This window comes from Rhipicephalus microplus, chromosome 1, assembly GCF_043290135.1.
Source record: "Rhipicephalus microplus isolate Deutch F79 chromosome 1, USDA_Rmic, whole genome shotgun sequence".
Lineage (NCBI taxonomy): Eukaryota > Metazoa > Arthropoda > Arachnida > Ixodida > Ixodidae > Rhipicephalus > Rhipicephalus microplus.
In genome coordinates, this window is record NC_134700.1 from 105,829,113 (window position 1) to 105,849,016 (window position 19,904).

General features: G+C 43.8%; 1 protein-coding gene across 1 annotated transcript in view; it reads left to right on the plus strand.

The window, feature by feature from the left end:
* LOC119177917 (glucose dehydrogenase [FAD, quinone]) overlaps nucleotides 1-18,285 on the plus strand; it is a 135,201-nt gene extending 116,916 nt beyond the window's left edge. The window contains exons 11-12 of the mRNA XM_075886857.1: nucleotides 14,498-14,632; nucleotides 18,148-18,285. Of these exons, the coding sequence (XP_075742972.1) occupies nucleotides 14,498-14,514 (17 nt within the window). The 3' untranslated portion in view covers nucleotides 14,515-14,632; nucleotides 18,148-18,285. The remainder of the gene's footprint in view (nucleotides 1-14,497; nucleotides 14,633-18,147) is intronic.
* The last annotated feature ends 1,619 nt before the right edge of the window (nucleotides 18,286-19,904 follow it).

The window sequence follows — 19,904 nt, forward strand, 5'->3', positions numbered from 1 at the left end:
GCTCTATGCAGACCACTCTACGTGAAGAGTCAATATGAACACTTTTAAATGGGAAACATTTCTTAGCGAACTTCGGCGACTTTGAGCGTATCTATGTATTTATCTAACCACCTACGACTTTTAGCTCTCCTGGCCGTTTATATAATGGTATCGACACCAAACTTGTTGTGGCATAACATGGCTGTATGAAGAATACATTTGACTAGTCATAACATGAAAATCATGACACGTCTCTCATAAATATCGTGATTTGCATTTTATGGTCCTACCGCTGTTGCGGGTGTTCCGTTCACATGGCATGTCGCAAAACTAATATGATATGGCATGCTTGCATTGTGCACACAAGCGACAGACCCTAACATAAAACTCATGACATGCGTCCCATGTAAAACCTGATTACGTGCCACGCTCCTGATGTGCTCGCGGCCATTTCGCTAGCGTCACATATACCAAATTTAGTACTACAGTATGTGAATTGATGAAAACTTTAGAATCATGAAATGCGTGTCACGTACCATCACTACATGCTACGCTCATGATGAGCTGGCGGCCGTTTCACTAGCTTCAAATATACCAAGCTCGTTATTACGTGATGCGAACGGACAACACAGCTTAATGGCACATCAAAACATTATAATCACAGCGTGCGTGTAATGTAACAACATGACGACATGCGAGACTGATGATGTGCTTGCGGCCATTTCGCTAGCTTCATATATGCCAAATTTGGTCTTACGTGACGCCAATGAATCACGAAGGAATGTGACTGGTGCAAACATGATAATCATGGGATGCGCGTTATGTAAGAACATGACTACATTAAACAGTCAAGGCGCCAATACAATATAATGTGAGACGGTGCACGTGCTCACCGGCGTTCATTTCGTCGCGTCATGCCGGCGCTTCCACGCCAGGCGCCAGTCCGGCCATATACTCGCAGGCGCGCGCCGTGCTGCGTTGCTTTGACGCATGCGCGTTTTAGCGCGTCCAGAGCCCCTTCGTCACAAAGAAGGGAGGGGCATTGCTGTGTGAATAACGCATTGGCGCGAAATGTAGCATGTCGAATTTCACGCCGGTTGCCGTCGGGCCGCGCCGACGGACGCTGGTCGCTAGCGTAGCGTCACTGTGCCCAGCATGCGCGCTCGTCAGCGCTACATTGGAGTTCATTGGGTCCTTCATGATGCCCTCGCGGCTGTTTTGCTAGCTCCACATATACCAAATTTGGTGCTACGTGTCGTCAATGGTTGACAAAATATATGACTGGTGCAAACATCATAATCCTGACACGCGTGTCATGTAAGAATATGACAACATACCATGCTCGTGATGCGCTCGCGGCCGTTTTGCTAGCTCCACGTACACCAAATTTGCTGTTACGTGACGTCAATGGATGATGAAATATATGACGGATGCAAACATGATAATCCTGAGACGCGTGTAGTGTAAGAACATTACAACATACCGCCCTCATGTTGCGCTCGCGGCCGTTTCGCGAGCTGCACATATACTAAATTTGTTGTCAGGTGATGTGAATAGATGACAAAGGTAAACGGCACCATCAAACATGATAATCATGACACGCAAGTCATGTACGGCATCATTTGCCTCCACCTCGTAACGTTGTGCTAATTTTAAAGTGACATATCAACATTTCTCACTCGTGCTTCGCATATCATCGATTCCCACTGAACGTGGGATCTGCCATTTTTTTGTCTTGCTGGTCGGCTGGCCTGGCGTGTACATATGCAACCTATTTATATTTATTTGCTTATTATTGTGATAGCATTTATATGGACACTGTCGCGTCACTCACCCCATATGTATACGTATCTATATATATGGAAACGCAAAAAAGAAAAAAAAATTCTGAAATAGATTCTGACACGTGGAATTGAACCTGGAGACTCTGTGTATATAGTCAATGCGAGCTGTTAACCACTAAGCCACGGAAAAGCACGGCGTTCAAGTTCGAACGGCAAGCTATATATATCTACCACTTACCGCTGGTGATACATTGGTGGGCATATCGGGGGGAAGAAGGGGGGGGGGGGACTATCGTGACTATCGTGTAGGTGGCGGCTCGCTCGCGTGCCCTTATCTCGCGGCGGGGAGGATCGTACGTCTTGGCTGGCATGTGCCTTTCACCGGAACAATTCTGTTGCAGTTACCGGGCGCAGAAAGCTCACTGAAATGAATGCAGAGCCTCCGTTTGCGAAAAGAGCGTGCTTTTCAGACACAGCGAAGCAACAATTATGTTGGGATAAACGTCCCAAAACCACCATATTATTATGAGAGACGCAGCAAAATAACAACTGAGATGCTTGTTAGCGTTCATCTGTACCTGTGTGTACGTTTTGTGCATTATTTGAGCGTCAGAAACGCGGGGCATCTTTTGATCTGCTTCCCATGCTGCTCGTCACCTTTCCATTTGTTGCTACCGCGTTCATTTCTTCTCTTTTGCAGCAAAGGAGTGACTTTATTTATATATTTATTTGTTTGTTTATATTACCCTCAAGGTAATAACTTGAAGAGGGAGGGGGTGTACATAGAAAAATAGAAAGAAAACATAACAATATCAGTGAAGTGAATGCATTATACAGGACGACAAAACTTTTGTAAAGCACGTTAGAAAACCTCTAGCAAAATAGTTGTCGGCAATGAAGAAAAAAGAAACGTGTAACGTTACAGTAGGCGCGATAGTACACTTTTAAATGCAGTTGTATGAGTTGTATCTGTTATGAGGACAGGTAAGTGGTTCCAATCTCCTGCTGTTCTGTGAAAAATTGCGTTAGGGCTTCGGCAGTTGAAAACCTAATGGTAACCTAATGGTATGGTAACCTAATGATGATGATAAAGTCGGTGTTGGAGGAACAGACCTGTGTGTACGAACAAGGAAGGAAGTGTGGGGTTATGACAGCACGTATTGTGAAAAATACAAACACGCGATTGCTTTTTACTCGTTACTAGAGAGGAAAGAGCAGCTTTCATGTTTGTCTCGCTAGCTTTCTGATTATAATTAATGCAATAAAAGGAGCAGAGCAATTTCGCACTGCCTAAGTGCTTTCTAATAATGTAGAGCTATGTGGGTGCCAGAGAGACGAGGCGAGTTGTATTTGTCGGAAAATGGAAACCAACCACTGCTACTGAGTAACGTTAATTGAACGACCCATAAACAACCCGCGGCGAAAAGGCAGGGAAAGGGCCACTTGAGGAGGAGGCGTTTCCTAGGAGCAACAGCGGCAGCCTTTTCAAACGAGACAATCGGTGGTCTGGAAAATGAGGAGAGCGTCCTTGGCGTCGGTGTGCTTCTACGATCTACACGATCATCCGTGGAAGAACGATTGAAAACCGCAGGGATCGACACTGTTATCTACCTCAGTTGCTCGAAAATGTTGCAAGTCCCGGGCTGCCGAGAAAACTGTTTTACCTATACGTATACTTGTGTTTCTTAGGATGTTTCTTAGTTTCTCTTCACCTCTCGACAAGAGTGTTACACATTACGTAGAATAAACTCAGTCTTCGTTATGTACTCGTACTAAAAAGGCGTCTTCACTTCTGTGTCGGCGCCCTCTAAAGAATGTTTTTGCCTTTCTGCTATTTCGCTAAAACAAGATGTTTCGTACCCGAAGACGGACGTAGGTAGCATATAGCAAAAGCTTTGGTGACAATGGGACAAGATGAAGGTTTCCTTTTGAGTGACCGATTTTATTCGGTCTAACAATTATCAATAAACGTGATGTTTCCATGATAGGTTACTACAATTGTGGATTCCAAGGTAGCGATAAGAAGCAGTATGTTCCAATAGGATGTTGTTAAGAGAGAAGGACTGAGGGCCAACTCATCGTCGGGTTACGCACATGTTTTGGAACTTAGCAACATTTAGTTTCATGTGCCACATGCGGCACCACTGTTTTACGATATTTAGATCTATTTGTAATGATGTCACATCTGATTCACTGGTTCGCTTTTGGTAAATGACACAATCGTATACAAGAGCTTGGAAAAATTATTAGCAAGCAAATCGCTTATATAAATCAACAATACCAAAGGAACAAATACTGACCCTCGCCCCACCGCGGTGGTCTAGTGGCTAAGGTACTCGGCTGCTGACCCGCAGGTCGCGGGATCAAATCCCGGCTGCGGCGGCTGCATTTCCGATGGAGGCGGAGATGTTGTAGGCCCATGGGCTCAGATTTGGGTGCACGTTAAAGAACCCCAGGTGGTCGAATTTTCCGTAACCCTCCACTACGGCGTCTCTCATAATCATATGGTGGTTTTGGGACGTTAAACCCCACATCACTTTATCAATGTTTATCAAAGTTTAACTTTATCAAAGTTTATCAAAGTTTATCAAACTTTATCAAAGTTTGTGCCTCAAAAGTGCATTAAACGCAACCCAAAACCTCCGAAGTACACACGGGAAATTATTCAAATAACTCACCGTGTAAAGCGACTTCGCAAAGGTCGTCCTCTTTTGTCAGTTGCGCGATCACCACTGCTTAATTGTTTGAAGTGTACTTTGAAGGCGAAAATGCAGGAAGCGAAAAATTTCCATTTCAACAATACATTGTCACGGTTTATGGTAGAAAACCCAACCAAATTCTGGAAATCTATTAACCCGAAGTCATCTGTTCAGTCTTGCTTCCTTATAAATGACCAATCATGCTCCGATTCTAACACTATTGCAGAAAGCTTCAACAACTATTTCAAGTCCGTTTTCTTTCGTGATGATGCCACTATCCCAGATTATGCTTGCAAATTTGTTCAGTCTACAATTCCAGACATCACAATCTCTTGTTCAGGTGTTCACAATTTCATACTAAAATTAGATGTGACTAAAAGTTCCGGTTTTGATGGCATTCCTAATACGTTCTTGAGGCGGTACTCCGAATGGTGCGCTCGTTACTTGACTGTCATTTTAATTAAATCGCTTGCGTCGGCCACTGTTCCCATACTTTGGAAGACAGCTAATTTTGTCCCGCTATACAAATCTGGTAATAAGCAGCTCATTCCAAATTATAGGCCAATTTCCCTAATTTCAACAAGCTGTAAACTACTGGAACATATCATTCATAAACATATTGTTGAGTATTTGGACGCAAACAACCTTCTGTCCCGCTGTCAGCATGGCTTCCGAGCTGGATTTTCTACAACAACGCAGCTCCTAGAATTCACCCATGACGTTGCCACATCACTTAACAAAAGGGGTCAGACAGACGCAATTTTCATAGACTACTCGAAAGCTTTCGACAACGTATGCCATAAAAAACTTCTTCTAAAACTTAGTTCCTTTCTGAAAGATTCTAAATTACTTGGTTGGATTGCGGATTACTTGCGTTCTCGATCTCAGTTCGTTACTTTCAATCAGGTGCAGTCATCCCCTGTTGAAATCACTTCCGGTGTGCCGCAAGGCTCTGTGCTAGGGCCTCTCTTGTTTATTATATTTATTAATGATGTTGTTAATGTCATCTCTGGAACCCCTGTAGACATACGTCTGTATGCCGATGATTGTGTACTGTATAACTGCATTACTACCTTTCAAGACCAGTCAGTCCTCAACAACCTATTCTCGTAATTCTGTGATTAAAGCTCAACGTGGCTAATGCCCATAAATTACAAGAAAACTGTAGCTATGACTTTCTCAAATAAAAAACAGCCTCTCAGTTTCAGTTATAACTACAATGGGTCCACCCTAGCACTTGTGAGTGAATTCAAGTACCTAGGCATCACCTTTACACATGACCTTAAATGGGGCAAACATGTTGATCAGATAACTTGTCAAGCTCTAAGGAAACTTGGTTACTTAAGGCGAAGATTAAAAAACTCGACAAAAGATTGTAAGTTAACTGCCTACAAGACACTAGTGAGACCGATGCTCGAGTACGCCTCTGTGGTTTGGTCGCCTCATCTTGAGCAAGATAAAAACAGGTTAGAATCTGTGCAGAATAAGGCTATACGATTCGTTTTTAACCGTTATGATCGGGACTTCTCCCCGTGTTCACATGCTCATTTGTTGTCAATTCATTCACTGGAACACCGCCGTACACGTGAGAGTATTATCTTGTTGCACAAGATTGTACACAAAAGGACCCGCGTTCACGCGCCCTTATCTTTCGCTGATATACCAGCGCTTACAACACGTAGTACAGACGCTTTGAACCTTGTACCCTTCAGATCTCTCTTGGATTGTTTCAAATTCTCTTTTTTTCCGCGTGTGGTGGAAATTTGGAACAAGCTTGATGGTGCATTGCGTAGAGTTCAGGAAAAATTTTATGTGTTAGTCACATAAATTTGTGCGCACTATTGTTTGTTTCTGTGCTTTCGTTGATTTTTCTGTACCCGCTCCTGCAATGTCTCAGGCATGGGACAGCAGTACTTGTAAATAAATATCAATCAATCAATCAAGACTGAGCCTTGGAGTACGACGGAATCAACACGAAGGACCAACTGGTGCCAACAAACGTACTGCACCCGGCAGGAACGAAATTCTCAATTCGAAGCGAGTACTTGTTTGTGCACTCAGTTTATGTGACAGTAAGTAGTAATTAACTTTAATGATAGCTTCGGAAAAATCTGAAAAAAGCAACCTACAATAAAACCTGAATGCAAGTTGTTTGTTAAAGTCATAAATTGGCTCTTACACGAGAAATATTTTAAGAAGGCAGGTTGCAAGGTCGGAAACAGCTTTTACCTTCAAGGTAATTGACAAGATGTGTGAAGATGATTTGCAGAAAATTTTTACGCGGAACTAACGTAAGTGAATTAGGTCGAAAGTTTTACGGATTACTTTTTTTCGGGATTTGGAAATTGGTAAGAACTTACCTACTTTTAAAATATTCAGGAAAAGAACTGGGTTCATAAGATTGGAAAATTGCATTTGAAAATAAGTGAACAGCTATATTTTGTGTTTTAAAAGAATTTTGTGCTGAGGTGATCTGTCCCCGGAGTGGAGCTTAGTTTCAGGTTGTCGAGTATTCTTACTATTCCAACGAAATGAAAACAATTGGATTCATGGTTGGATAACCCTATTATGAAAAGTTAGGTATTTTATTGGTATTTGCAGATGAAACTGATTTGACGAACGTGTAATTTAATACCTGAGCAGTAAGAGACGTCCACCCGGGGTCATCTGATGAATAATATAGCGTTAATTTATAGTCATTGTCGTTTTTCAGCGCAATTAAAAAGCATTTTTGTTTAGTTTTAAGCATCTTGGAAAGAGTGCCATTCAACATGAAAATTGGATACACTTCGAAGCATAAATGTAAAGCGAAGCAGGTGTTTTGTACGATAACCAATCAGACGCTTTTTGACAAAGTTCTGTCTTTCAAAATAAAAGTTACCTTTTGTTAGAAAGTAGGTCTAGGTATCTATTTTACCAGGGTGCCTTACTGTTGCAGAATATACTACGAATAAGTAGGTATTTTTTGAGCTAGTTTTACAACAGTAGATATAAACATATTCGAATTTCTCCGCACTGAGCGCCTAAACACACCAGGTAAAAAAGCATCAAGGAATATTTTAAGTTCTTCATTTATGACATCATAGTTAGTTTTCCCGGAATCTTTGATAACTATGAACCGTTGGTGTGTTTATGAATTAGTTATACTAATAATTAAAGGCAAGACGTCGTGGTCACTAAGGCCTAACAAATGGGTTATCGAAGAAACAGTGTCTCTAAATGACGTCATAACCAGGTTTAAAAAGAATGATGAACTTTGTGCGACGCGTGTGAGTGAATTAACTAACCGCAATTAAGTGAAATTGGTGCAAAGAGAGATAAATTTATTAGGCTCGCTTCATGATGAGTCTGAAAACGGGGACATGGCAGAACAGACAATGTTGGGGAAGTGAAAATCACTCCTTAGGAGTGTTTCAGCGCCAGGATATTGTACAGCGCTTTGGTTTAAACAATTCTGAAGGTTTTCACTGGACGATACGCTACTGGATGGGATTCGGTAACTAACACCAATAGTCACCTTTTTAAAGTTAGTTATAAAACATTGCCATACCAGTTTGAAATCACAAGTAACGGGAAGAGAAAAACTGCTAAGACTTTCAGCAACGCCAAGCAATACACCATTACCACTAGGATTAGTGCGACCATTGCGACATATTTATCATTTTTTACTCAGTATGGCAATACAACATTGGACACATTGATGGATAGCCACGTTTCAAAAATGGTTGTGATGTCAGCTTTATAGTCATCCATTAGGCTACATCATGATCAGAGAATGGTCCCACTGCTGTTGCAACATGACACCACATTTCCCTGTATGCGCAACATTCTATAGGAGCTACGCTTACACCAGCGGATAACTACGCAAAAAGTCGGGTGAACAAAAGAGTGAAGAACGTAACAGCAGGTTATACTGTATATCATCCTATCAGTGACCGATATGGAGATACCACCAATAATTAAAATTTACTATCTCAATCAATCTATTCATATATATATATATATATATTTAAAAATATATATATATATATATGTATATATATAAATAATATATATATATATATATATATATATATATATATATATATATATATATATATATATATATATATATATATATATATATATATTGTGGGCATTATTTATGCGTCCCATCTTTTCATCTGCACATACTCATCATCACCAGTCAAGTTTAGGTTGTGGGGCACATACTCGAGTCAATAAAGGAAGTCTTGAGTGTACTCGACGCCATCTTACAAGTGGTGGAGGGTGCTGCCCGGTTCCTGCGTCCTCTCGCGTTCTCGGTCACCCCAGCGTCTTCTAGAACACATTCCTGGAGCTCCGTTCAGGCCGCCGCTTAAACGACCTGGGTCCGGTAATGTGGCAAGCCACCCAGTCCAGTGTGCCAGCTTCGCCACCGCTCTCACCGCCAAGAAACCCTTCTCACCTGGTCACCAGCCCTCAAAAGGATCCTCCGCTGTTTGCAGGGCTTTCGGGTGAAAACGTTGAAGACTGGCTCGAGGAGTATGACCGCGTGAGTGTTATCAACAACTGGGATGAGCCTGCAAAACTCACCCACGTTGCATTCTATTTGAGCGGCGTCGCAAAAACGTGGTTTTTCAACCACGCCACAGATTTTCCGACATGACCCGCCTTTACACGTCATCTCCACCGAATTTTCGCTAACCCGTCAGTGCGCTTGGATATCGCCAAAAAGAGGCTTGGTACAAGTGTTCAACACCCTGGCGAGTCTTACATTTTTACATCAACGATATCTCGCCCTTCGCCGCCGCATCGACAACTATATGGCGGGAAACAACCTTGTGCGCCACCTGCTAAAAGGAATTGCGACTGTCGCTTTTAATGCGCTTGTGGTGCAAAATCCCCAAACCGTAGCCGATGTTGTCGCTACCTGTCAGCGCCTTGAGGAGCTTCAGACCACTCGGGTACAACCTGATATGTCTGATCTGAGCTCAAGTCATGATACAACAGAGCTGCGTGCATTGATCCGCTCTATCATCCGCGAGGAACTTCATGCACGGCTTCATCTCGCCACCTCGATATACGAACGACGCCACCCGCTACTAGTTTACGCGGCGTCGTGAGGGAGGAACTGGCCTTGATGACTGGTACACCAGCTGCGAGTTCACATCCCATGCCCAGTTATGCTCGCGTTGCTGCAACGACACCTACGCCCCACCAAAGCCTGGCCTCGATGACTGTCATACCTGTCCCGAGCTCATATCCTGTGGCCATGCCAACGTATGCTCAGGTTGCTGCTAGGACACCTGCACCCCAGTAAAGCCCAATGCAGCTACCAGCGCCAGAAGTGCATGGTTCGCTCAACTCACTCGCACCACGACCATCTTCCCAGCCTTACAACGCCTGGCGCAGTTCGCGGCCGACTTACTTCTATTGCGGCATCCGTGGTCATAATTCAATGTTTTGCCGACGCCATCAGCAAGACGAACGACGAAGCTACGATAACCTTGAATGGGACGACTTCTACGCGACTGGAACACCCTATCGTCGGCTGTATCCGAAGAGCACACGTCGGTCGCCGTCTCCGCAGAACTTTGACCCAGTTGGCAGTTCCCGGTTCTCACGTCGTCGCTCACCTTCACCGATGCGGCGTCCCTCTTCTCCTCTCCGACCTTCTACTTCAATTCCCGACCACCAACTGGAAAACTGAACAGTGGAACTTCGGGAGGGAAAGCTGCATCTTTCGAACTGCGTCAAACTCCTCCGGACCGCCCATCAAATGTTTTGTTGGTGTATGTTGAAGGTATACAGACAGAGGCACTGGTGGACAAAGGCGCATCACTTTCCGTAATTCGTGCAGACTTTTGTGCCCGCTTGAAAAAAGTTAGGACGCCCTACGATGGTCCTCCCCTTCGTTGCACAGATGGAGTCCCTATTCAGTCTTCAAGTGTTTTCACAGTCCGTGTTTTCATAGATGGCATCCTTCACCACATTCAGTTTCTTGTACTTCCTTTGTGCACTCACGCAGTAATTTTAGGATGGGACTTTCTTTCTTCGGCATCAGCTTTCATATCGTGTCGTCAGTGAGTCATTCAAATGTCAGCTACTGAGAGTTTATCCGATGTCGATCCATACAGCTTTCGTTTCGTTGCTGCCACTGATTGTTTCATTTCGCCAGGAGATGAACAACTTCTAACGATCGCTTCGGATACTATAGTTAACGGTGACATGTTCATAGCTCCATCAGTTCGCTCCAAACCTGCGGGGCTTACCATAGCACCCGACCTTGTGCGGTTTAACGACGGTAAAAGCATTGGTCACCGCCTTGAATCCAACTTCTTCGCCAGTGATGCTGCCCCAGGGCACTGCTGTGAGCTGCTTCGCTGACAGTGAGCCCTTTTCGCTGGTTCCCCTTCACGCAGAATCACCGCCTTTGTCTGCTACTACTGATATCAAGGCTACCACTGTTACCTTAAATGACACCATAAGTCCTCACCTCACTGCCGAGCAAAAAAAAAGACCTCTTAGACCTTCTCCAAAAGCACAGCCTTTCGTTTGATGTACATTGCAAAGTTCTGGGCCGCACCTCCGTTGCAGAGCACAGCATCGAAACCGAAGGCAGCACCATTGTATGCCGCCGCCGAAAAACGTCACCGACATGCTCAAACGGGATATTATTCTACCTTCATCCAGCTCCTGGTCGTCTCCTGTGGTGTTGGTCCGGAAAAAGGATGGCTCTGTCCACTTTTGTGTTGATTACAGAGCGCTCAATAAGATCCCGAAAAAAGACGTATATCCGTTGCCACGCATAGATGATGCCCTGGACTCCCTACAAACAGAATATTTCTCCAGCCTCGAATTCCGATGCGGGTATTGGCAAATACCTGTGCGCGAAGCAGACAAGGAGAAAACAGCGTGTGCGACGCCTGACAGGCTTTAGGAATTTAACGTCATGCCTTTTGGCTTATGCAACGCTCCAGCAACATTCGAGCGCATGATAGATACTGTCCTACGAGGTCTCAAATGGAAAACTTGTTTATTTTATTTAGACGACATCGTCATTTATTCTTTTACTTTTTCTCAGCACCTTAAGCGTTTGGACGAAGTTCTAACGTGCATTTCGAACGCTGGCCTACAGCTCAATACAAAAAAGTGCCACTTCGCCAGCACAAGCATCAAAGTATTGGGTCACCTTGTCAGCAAAGACGCCGTTCGACCCAACCCCGACAAGGTTGCTGCCGTAATTAGTTTTCCACGTCCACGCAATCAAAAACAATAGCGAAGTTTCGTTGGCCTGGCGTCTTACTTCCGTCGCTTCATCCGTCACTTTGCTGCCATTTCTGGGCCGTTACACAAGCTTCTGACGTCAGGAACGGCTTTCATGTGAACTGACGAGTGCGAGTGTGCTTTCCATGCGCTTAAGCGTGCTATGACATCAGACCCCGTCCTCCGTCACTTCGATGAGAGTGCACCCACTTTCCTGTACACAGATGCCAGTGGTCACGGAATCGGTGCTGTCCTCCTCCAGCGTGATGAAACATCACGTGAGCGAGTAGTTGCGTATGTTAGCTGCGCACTAACACCTGCGGAGCGAAACTACCCGATAACAGAGCAAGAATGTTTCGCTGTCGTTTGGGCCATCCAGAAATTTCTACCTTATCTATATAGACGCCACTTCACTGTGGTTACCGACCACCATGCCCTATGCTGGTTGTCCTCGCTGAAGAATTTGTTTGGGCGCCTCGGTCGCTGGATACTGCGTTTGCAACAGTACACTTTTGACGTTGTGTACAGGTCCGGCAAACAGCATCAGGATGCTGACGCTCTCTCTCGCTGCCCTCTGCCACTTTCATCTCCAACCACGCATCCTCAATTCCCCTCAGGTGATCAAGCGGCTTCCTCTTCACTCACGTTAACACCCCTGGCAGTTGCTGGGTCACTACCTTTAAACAGCAGCGCCCAGTTTGCCACGTACCAACGTGACGACCCCTACTGTAACCGCATCATTGGATACTTGAATGGATCGCCTTCTCCACCTAATACCAGACTACGTCGTCAGCTACGGCTGTTCAAGCTAGAGAACAATGTCCTGCAGCACTAATAATGCGGATGGGCATCGGTAGGTGCCAGTACTTCCCCGTTCGCTGCGAAAACAAGTTCTCGAAGCATTGCACGACGACCCATCAGCTGGACACTTAGGATTTCAAAAGACTTACAACCGCGTTAGGAGCCGTTTCTTCTGGCCTGGTCTTTCTACCTTTGTGGCTAATTATGTCGCTTCTTGCGCACTTTGTCAACGCCGGAAACGACCAACTTCAGCTCGTGCTGGCTTATTACAACCCATTCCATGTCCCGACCCACCTTTTGTCGTTGTCGGAATAGACCTTGTCGGGCCACTTCCAGTAACGCCAGCGGACCACCGCTGGATCGTCACAGCCGTCGACCACCTCACATGATACGCGTAGACCGTTCTTCTACGTAATATCTCTGCCTCAGACGTTGCCGCCTTCTTTTAAGAAGCCATTGTGTTGCGTCATGGTGCACCTCGCGCGTTGTTGAGTGACCGAGGCAAGGCCTTCCTGTCAACAATTCTCGACGAAATCCTAAAATCTTGTGGCACAGTTCATAAGACCACATCCGCTTACCACCCGCAGACAAATGGGCTGACAGAGCGATTTCACCGGACTCTAATCGACATGATATCCATGTACATCGGACCGAACCACAATAACTGGGACAAAATCTTGCTGTTCGTAACGTTTGCACACAGCACCGCTGTTCAACGAACCACCGGGTATTCACCTTTCTTCCTCGTCTATGGTCGTGCGCCGACATTCACCATTGACGCCTCTTTCTTCAATGTAATTACAAAAACGTCAACGACTACGCCAGAACATTTCGTCTCCAGGCTTGCTGAGGCACGGCAACGTGCTCAACTCAACACGGAGGCCAGTCAACAAGACCGCAAGCAACGCTATGACAGCTTTCGTCGAGACGCCACCTTCCGTCCTGGAGATGAAGTACTACTTTAGACGCCTGTTCGCACACCCGGATTGTGTGAAAAGTTTCAGTCACGCTTTCTAGGACCCTACGTTGTTTGTGAACGAACATCTCCTGTCAATTACCTTGTCACTCCTGTCGAGGGTTCCTCGGACCGTCGTTACCGTGCCTCCGAGATAGTCCACGTTTCACATCTTGAACCCTTTGTGCGCCGTACCTTTCCCGCTTAAGTCACGGCTGGGCCGGCCGCTCAAGTGCGCGGGGAAAATAAGTGTGAGCATTATTTATGCGTCCCATCTTTTCATCTGTACATACTCATCATCACCAGACAAGTTTAGGTTGCGGGGCACATACTCGAGTCAATAAAGGAGAGTCTTGAGTATATATATTGATATATATATACTCAAGACTCTATATACACATATATATATATATGTGTATATATATATATCACAACCTATAATGTGAACTGTTGGTAAAACGAAACGCAAGAGGTCGAGCGTTTTCTTCTATCTATATCTATCTATCCATCTGTCTGTGTGTCTGTCTGTCTATGTTGCCACCTACGTCTCAGTTCTCAGGTGATCACCTCCTTAACATGGTGTAGATGAAAATTAGCTCGGCAGGGTTAAGGAGCGGGACAAAATTGGGTGTATGATCTTGACGCGAATAATGTGAAAATTTTGTCGCTTACGCCGTAAAACACTTGATTAATTATGAGGCACACTGTGGAGAATGCCTTCAGAAATTCTTACTATCTCCTGTTATTCATCTGCACTGACATCGAAAGTAAACGTGTCTCTCGCTTTCGGCATTATCCAACTAGTGGCAGCGAATTCTCAAATTTTGGGGCACCAGCCAGGAACAGTAACCACTGCACTACCACTGATGACGACGACATTATTCGATCAATTAATATACAGTCGTTGCCCGTTATTAAACTTTTAGTTGGTTCAAAGGTAGGCAAGGCTCTACAGCTAACACAATAGAACAGTTTTTTAAGGTCAATAAAATATTCACTTTTAATGGTATTCATTATGACGTTTATTGCAGGGTGCTTGGTGGCGTGAAGAGTTTACGAGTTGTGGATGCGTCATCGATGCCTTACCTTACAGCCGGAAACCTTAATTCACCACTAATGATGATGGGTTACCGTGCTGCTGCTATGATCATCGAAGATAACTCTTAGTAAGCATGCACAAAATGAACCTTGATCTACTTACTGCTACTTGACATACGGTAACATAGCCTACTGGGTTAAGTCAACAAAATAAATAGGTCATTGTTGTGCTCAATCGTCCTTACTTTGTTACTGCAACTTTCATAGCATTTTAGTCCATGCCTAGAACAGAATGTGCTTCATGTTTTCTGCTACTAATATTTCATTTGAGTGATACCACTCTTAATTGCACATAGCTTCGCAGAGGGGAGTGGGTTACATAAAATAATGAATGAAAAAGAGCAAACAAAGTAACATCAAAATGATGAGGTTTACAGAGCGTAAGGTTGTGTGTTAGGCCTTAAAATTTATTACAAGTGTAAGTATGATAAGAATACGTGCGACAAAGACAGTACAAAAACATACATGCAATACACATTTTGCATGCCATCACACAAGTAATTTTGTATGGTAGATAAAAACAAGTCATAATTTCAAATGGAAACTATGCCGGCGGGAAGGCGGTTCTAGTAGCTGGATGTGCGTACGACGAAAGAATGATGAAAAGTGTTAGTGCAGCAGTTAATGACGTGTACCTTATGAGGATGATCTGAACGAGCTGAGCGATAGGATAGATCTGTAATGAACTGATCTTTCTAAATGGGATGATTGAATATCCTGTGACAAAATACGAGGTGAGCTGCTGTGCGACGCGATTCATACGACTGCAGTGAAAGGGAGCGTTTCATTGATGAGACTCTGCTGGTGTGATGGATTTAGGGGATATGAAGCGTGCTGCGTTATTCTGTACCATTTCGAGAAGGGAGTAAAGTTCAGTTGAAAGGGGTCCCCAATCGATCATGCATATTCAAGCTTTGAATGAACTAGCCTTTTATTCATTATTAGTTTAACGACTTGAGGGGTGCGACTGCACTTACGTCATACGGTTGTCATCCGAGCGTACGGTTGCAATTGTTAATACCATAGTTAATGTGATGCTTCCAGCTCAAGTCAAATTTTATGTGAATTCCCAACTTTTTATACCAAGTTATGAAATCTAGAGCAGCGTGGTTTGGGGTGTAGTTAGCAGCACGTGCCGTAGTTCGTGAGACGCGTAAAACTTGGCATTTGTTATTGTTGAGTTCGAAGCTTCAAGTTCTTCACCGGATAAATATATTATGATTGTCAGTTTGCAAGGTACCAGAGCGTTAATGTTAGGTGCAAATTTTCAGTAAACAACGCAGTCGTCTGTGAAAAGTTATAACTTTGGGAATATTTTTAATATATATAACAAATAGCAAGGGGCCGAACTCAGATTTCTGGGGCACACCAAAAATAACAGGAGAAGAAGGTGAGCTGTGGGCTTTAGCAACAACGAATTGTGAATATTTGGTCAAAAAAAGTCAATACAAGTAAAAAGGACACCATCAACTTCCAAGTAAGAAGGCCACCATCAGCTTTCGTAGTAATATGTGGAATTAACCTTGTCAAAAGCCTTCAAAAAGTATAAAAAAAGCAATCAACTATTGAACTCCCACACAAGATGGTGTGTAGGAAGGGGTGAAACAAAACACCTGTGCTTCGCATCAGAACGACTTTCTAAATTTGTGCGTGACGCGCTAAAAACGACTTTGATTCTAGAAAGGTGACCATGTTAGAGAAAATTATGTTCTCGAAAAGTTTACGTGGTTTAGAGGTGAGTGAATTGGGTCGACAATGAGGCACAAATGCCCGTTTTCAGACCTATATAGAGGAGTCGCCTGCGGCTTCTTTCATACGAGTGCCACCACACCTTCATTCAAAGAGTGCTGAAATATTTTACACATGGAAAGAGATGAGACATGTTTAGATTTCAAAGAAATCTTGCGTTTACGTTGTCAACAACGCAAGCAGATCCCACTCGGAGTGATTCAATTACTTTTACAATTCCACGGGCTCTAGTCACTAAAGCAGACATTGGTGGATAATTGCGCATTGGTAAAGAGGCGGTGACAAAATTATCCAATACTGAAGACTTCTGCACAACATTTTTGTTCAGATGAGCTGCACAATTTTCGGAAGACATGGGATGGGCGTGTGAGTCTACAAGTACAATTTCACTGTCATGTCATTGGTAATCGTAACCATTTTGCAAAACTTCTCGGTCTGCTAACAAGCAATGATGGCAGAGAGTTAGATAGAAAGTCAGCTCTAGCATCTGAAACTACTGGCGAATAAACTGGCGCAAAACTTTCATAGGCATGCCAGAGTTCTTCCGTACCATAGAGTTTTGCAGCCCTAAACAAGCATTTCGTTTTGTTGGAAAGTTGATTTAGGTATGTGTTCTACCAGGGTGAGCAAGAGCTTACAAGTATGAACTTTAGAGGTACAAAAGTGCGAGCAAGTTTGTAAATTTTGCTAACAAAGAGATCCCAGTTTTTCTGCACGATTCTTTAATAAAGTCGTTCAGGTATGTGTCATAGAGTTCAGAGTTTGTAGTTGATTGCTTCAAAGTTTGCTGCAATATAGTTGTATATTACCTCGTGAATTTAGTAGCAGTTGCCATGCTGTTGCGTTTGTAAAAATATAGCAGACGGTCATCGCCGAGAGAGGAAGTGCGTTTAATGAATGGGTGGTCTCTGGCATCGTTTTAAGATTTAAATCAAGATGTTTGATGAAGAACTGATAGCGTGAGTTGGGTTAATCACCATTTGCGTAAAATAAATAGTTTGCAAGTATCAAGAAAGCATTTACCATTTGAAGGAAGTAGTACGACATGTGGTAACAATGACGTCCACATTATGAAAGGATTGTTTAAGTCACCAAGAATAGTTATCGAGGCTGATGGGTACCACATCAAAATTTAATTGATGTTACCTTGAAACTCCTGAAAAAAGCTTACGTCGGTATGAGAAAGGCGGTAACAGCGACCAAAAACGAGCATTCTGTTATTCACGACCACTCCGCCCCATATCACTTTTAATGTAGACCTAACGTTATAGGAAAAGGCTTAGAGCACTTTGAAATGGCAAGCAAAGTACCAGAACCCGGTCGTTCTTTCCAATCGCAGCAATCAATGTAAAATCACTTGGAACTAGTAAAAACTTTGTTATCGCAAACATGATCACTTAGCCAAGTGTCGGCTACAGCAATCACGTCGGCCTCACAAGAATTGATAATGGCGTCAGAAGTGTAATGCTTTCTCATGATGCTACGAATGTTAATGTAAGCACCAAAATACGAAAAAAAGGGCGTGGATTGAGTCGTGGCCGTAACGTGGTTGCTCTTTCTCCTACCGGCTAACCATCAGCATATATGACTCCCCTGTGCATTCATTCATGCCATCTTGCACTTGTTCGAATTCTCACTTCTCAAAACGTTTGTTTGAAGTCAGTGCTGCATTCATTATGTATGATGCACTAACTAGAGATATCTATTGCTCGAAAAGAGCAAACGGTGCATGAAGGACTGTTCGTCGTAAATGGATCTTCTTTGTCCGAGTTTCTTTCACTAGTGTTAACGAGACAATATGAAACAAGGACCATTTTTTCTGTTTTCTTCACAGGTAACTCATTAAGGAAGAAAAACAAGGTCATGATGAATTAGGGCAAAAGTGTACATTAAAAACCACTGATCATAGAGCTCCTCAACTATTCGTAATATTTTGTAAGCAAAAAGGTCGCCAAGAGCTGTGGGAGGCTCCCATGAGCCTTTACAATACTGACTTTCAGGAGGCTACCAGAGGTGGGCTGAGTGGTGGAGAAGCTTTACTGCGAGTAGGCCCGCCTACCTTCTTGCTGTCTCTTTTCCTGAAGATGAGCCTAATAAAGCTGTTTGTATTTTTTTTTTGCTGAGGCATGCTGGGTGAATGTCGTATACTTCTCTCTAGAGAAGTTCAATGCATTTCACAAAGAACGGGAGAACAGAGCACTTTTTTGTATACGTGAAAAGGGATAACTACCTTGCCGTTTTAAATGTTAAAGGGACACTAAAATCAAATAACAATTTACGCCAGAGTGCAAGCTCAATGTATGACGACATCTGAAACGAGAATATTTTCAACAACAGTGCCCTGTTTATCGATAAATTAAGGTAAATGCGCAAGAAATGAAGTTCCGCTGTAGGACATTTTCAAAATGGTCCCATGACATCACAAGGACCGTCTACAATTAGTCACTAGTAATCGATCTAACTGCACTAAATAAAGTACCTTCCATACATCAAGAGACGCAATAAAATGCTGCTTGTTCGTTTCTGTTTGATTCAAGCAAAAAAGAACCACCGGACGGTGCTATGGGGATTGACGCGAGTGGTTCGAAAATTCAATTTTCGCGTGGGGACACGGGACAGGTGGTGCCATCTAGCTGGGTGCACTTCAAACGAAAAACATCTGCAGTGTCCAAGCAAATGGCGGGAAATTGATCAATGGCCATTGCATCTGCTGTGCGCCTGCTGCTTTCGGTCTGCTGCTACTAGCGCAGTAATCCGGGCAACGTTGTGCATGGCAACAGTGGCGTAAGTTAGTCCAGTCTAGGTAGCCTTCATGTGCGCGCGTCTCCGTGCTTTAGGGTGGTGACAACTTCAATCACCGTTGCTTACAACTGGCTAAAACGACCGCCATACTTGATGGGCTGCCATGTGTGTTCTTAGCGGCCAGTCAGCATGCGGTGAAGGCAGCATGCGTTTCAAAGAGAAGGGGAGTTTTTTTTTATATAGCATGTTCTTAAAGCTAAAGGGTTGTTTTTGAGCTTAGCCGCCATTTTGTAGAACAGGAAAAATGTGTTCATGACACGAGCTTGTATAAAATGCCGCAAAAACAGTTTATTTTCAAAGGCGATAGTCTCTTTGGGGACTTTCGACGCAAAAATTGTTGGTCCGTCTGTCTGTACTTTGTCTGTTTGTCCACCCTTAACGGTACCGGGTACTCTAAACGGCACCAGCCGATACCCCAAACGGCCGACCTCATCTGGCGCACCCACCAATGTTGCTCAAAATTCAGCGTTTATACTTGCGCGATTGTCGACTAAAAAGCAATATTTGTGAATATTTGAGGCACCACAACACCACGTATATGATCTGCATGTGCGTCTTTTACTACAAAAGGCTTACATAAGTGATTCTAAGGACCGTAATGTTATCACGCTGCGCTGATCATGCAACGCTTGCACGAAAAGGCGAATGTTTCCAACGCTTTGATAAGACGACACGGTGGTGGCACGTACCCATTGCCTTGCCTTCTACACCTTATCACATCTGAGACGGGCGCGCACGTCCTTCTCGAACGCGCAACGTTTTCCAAGAAAACTGCCAGATGGCACTCAT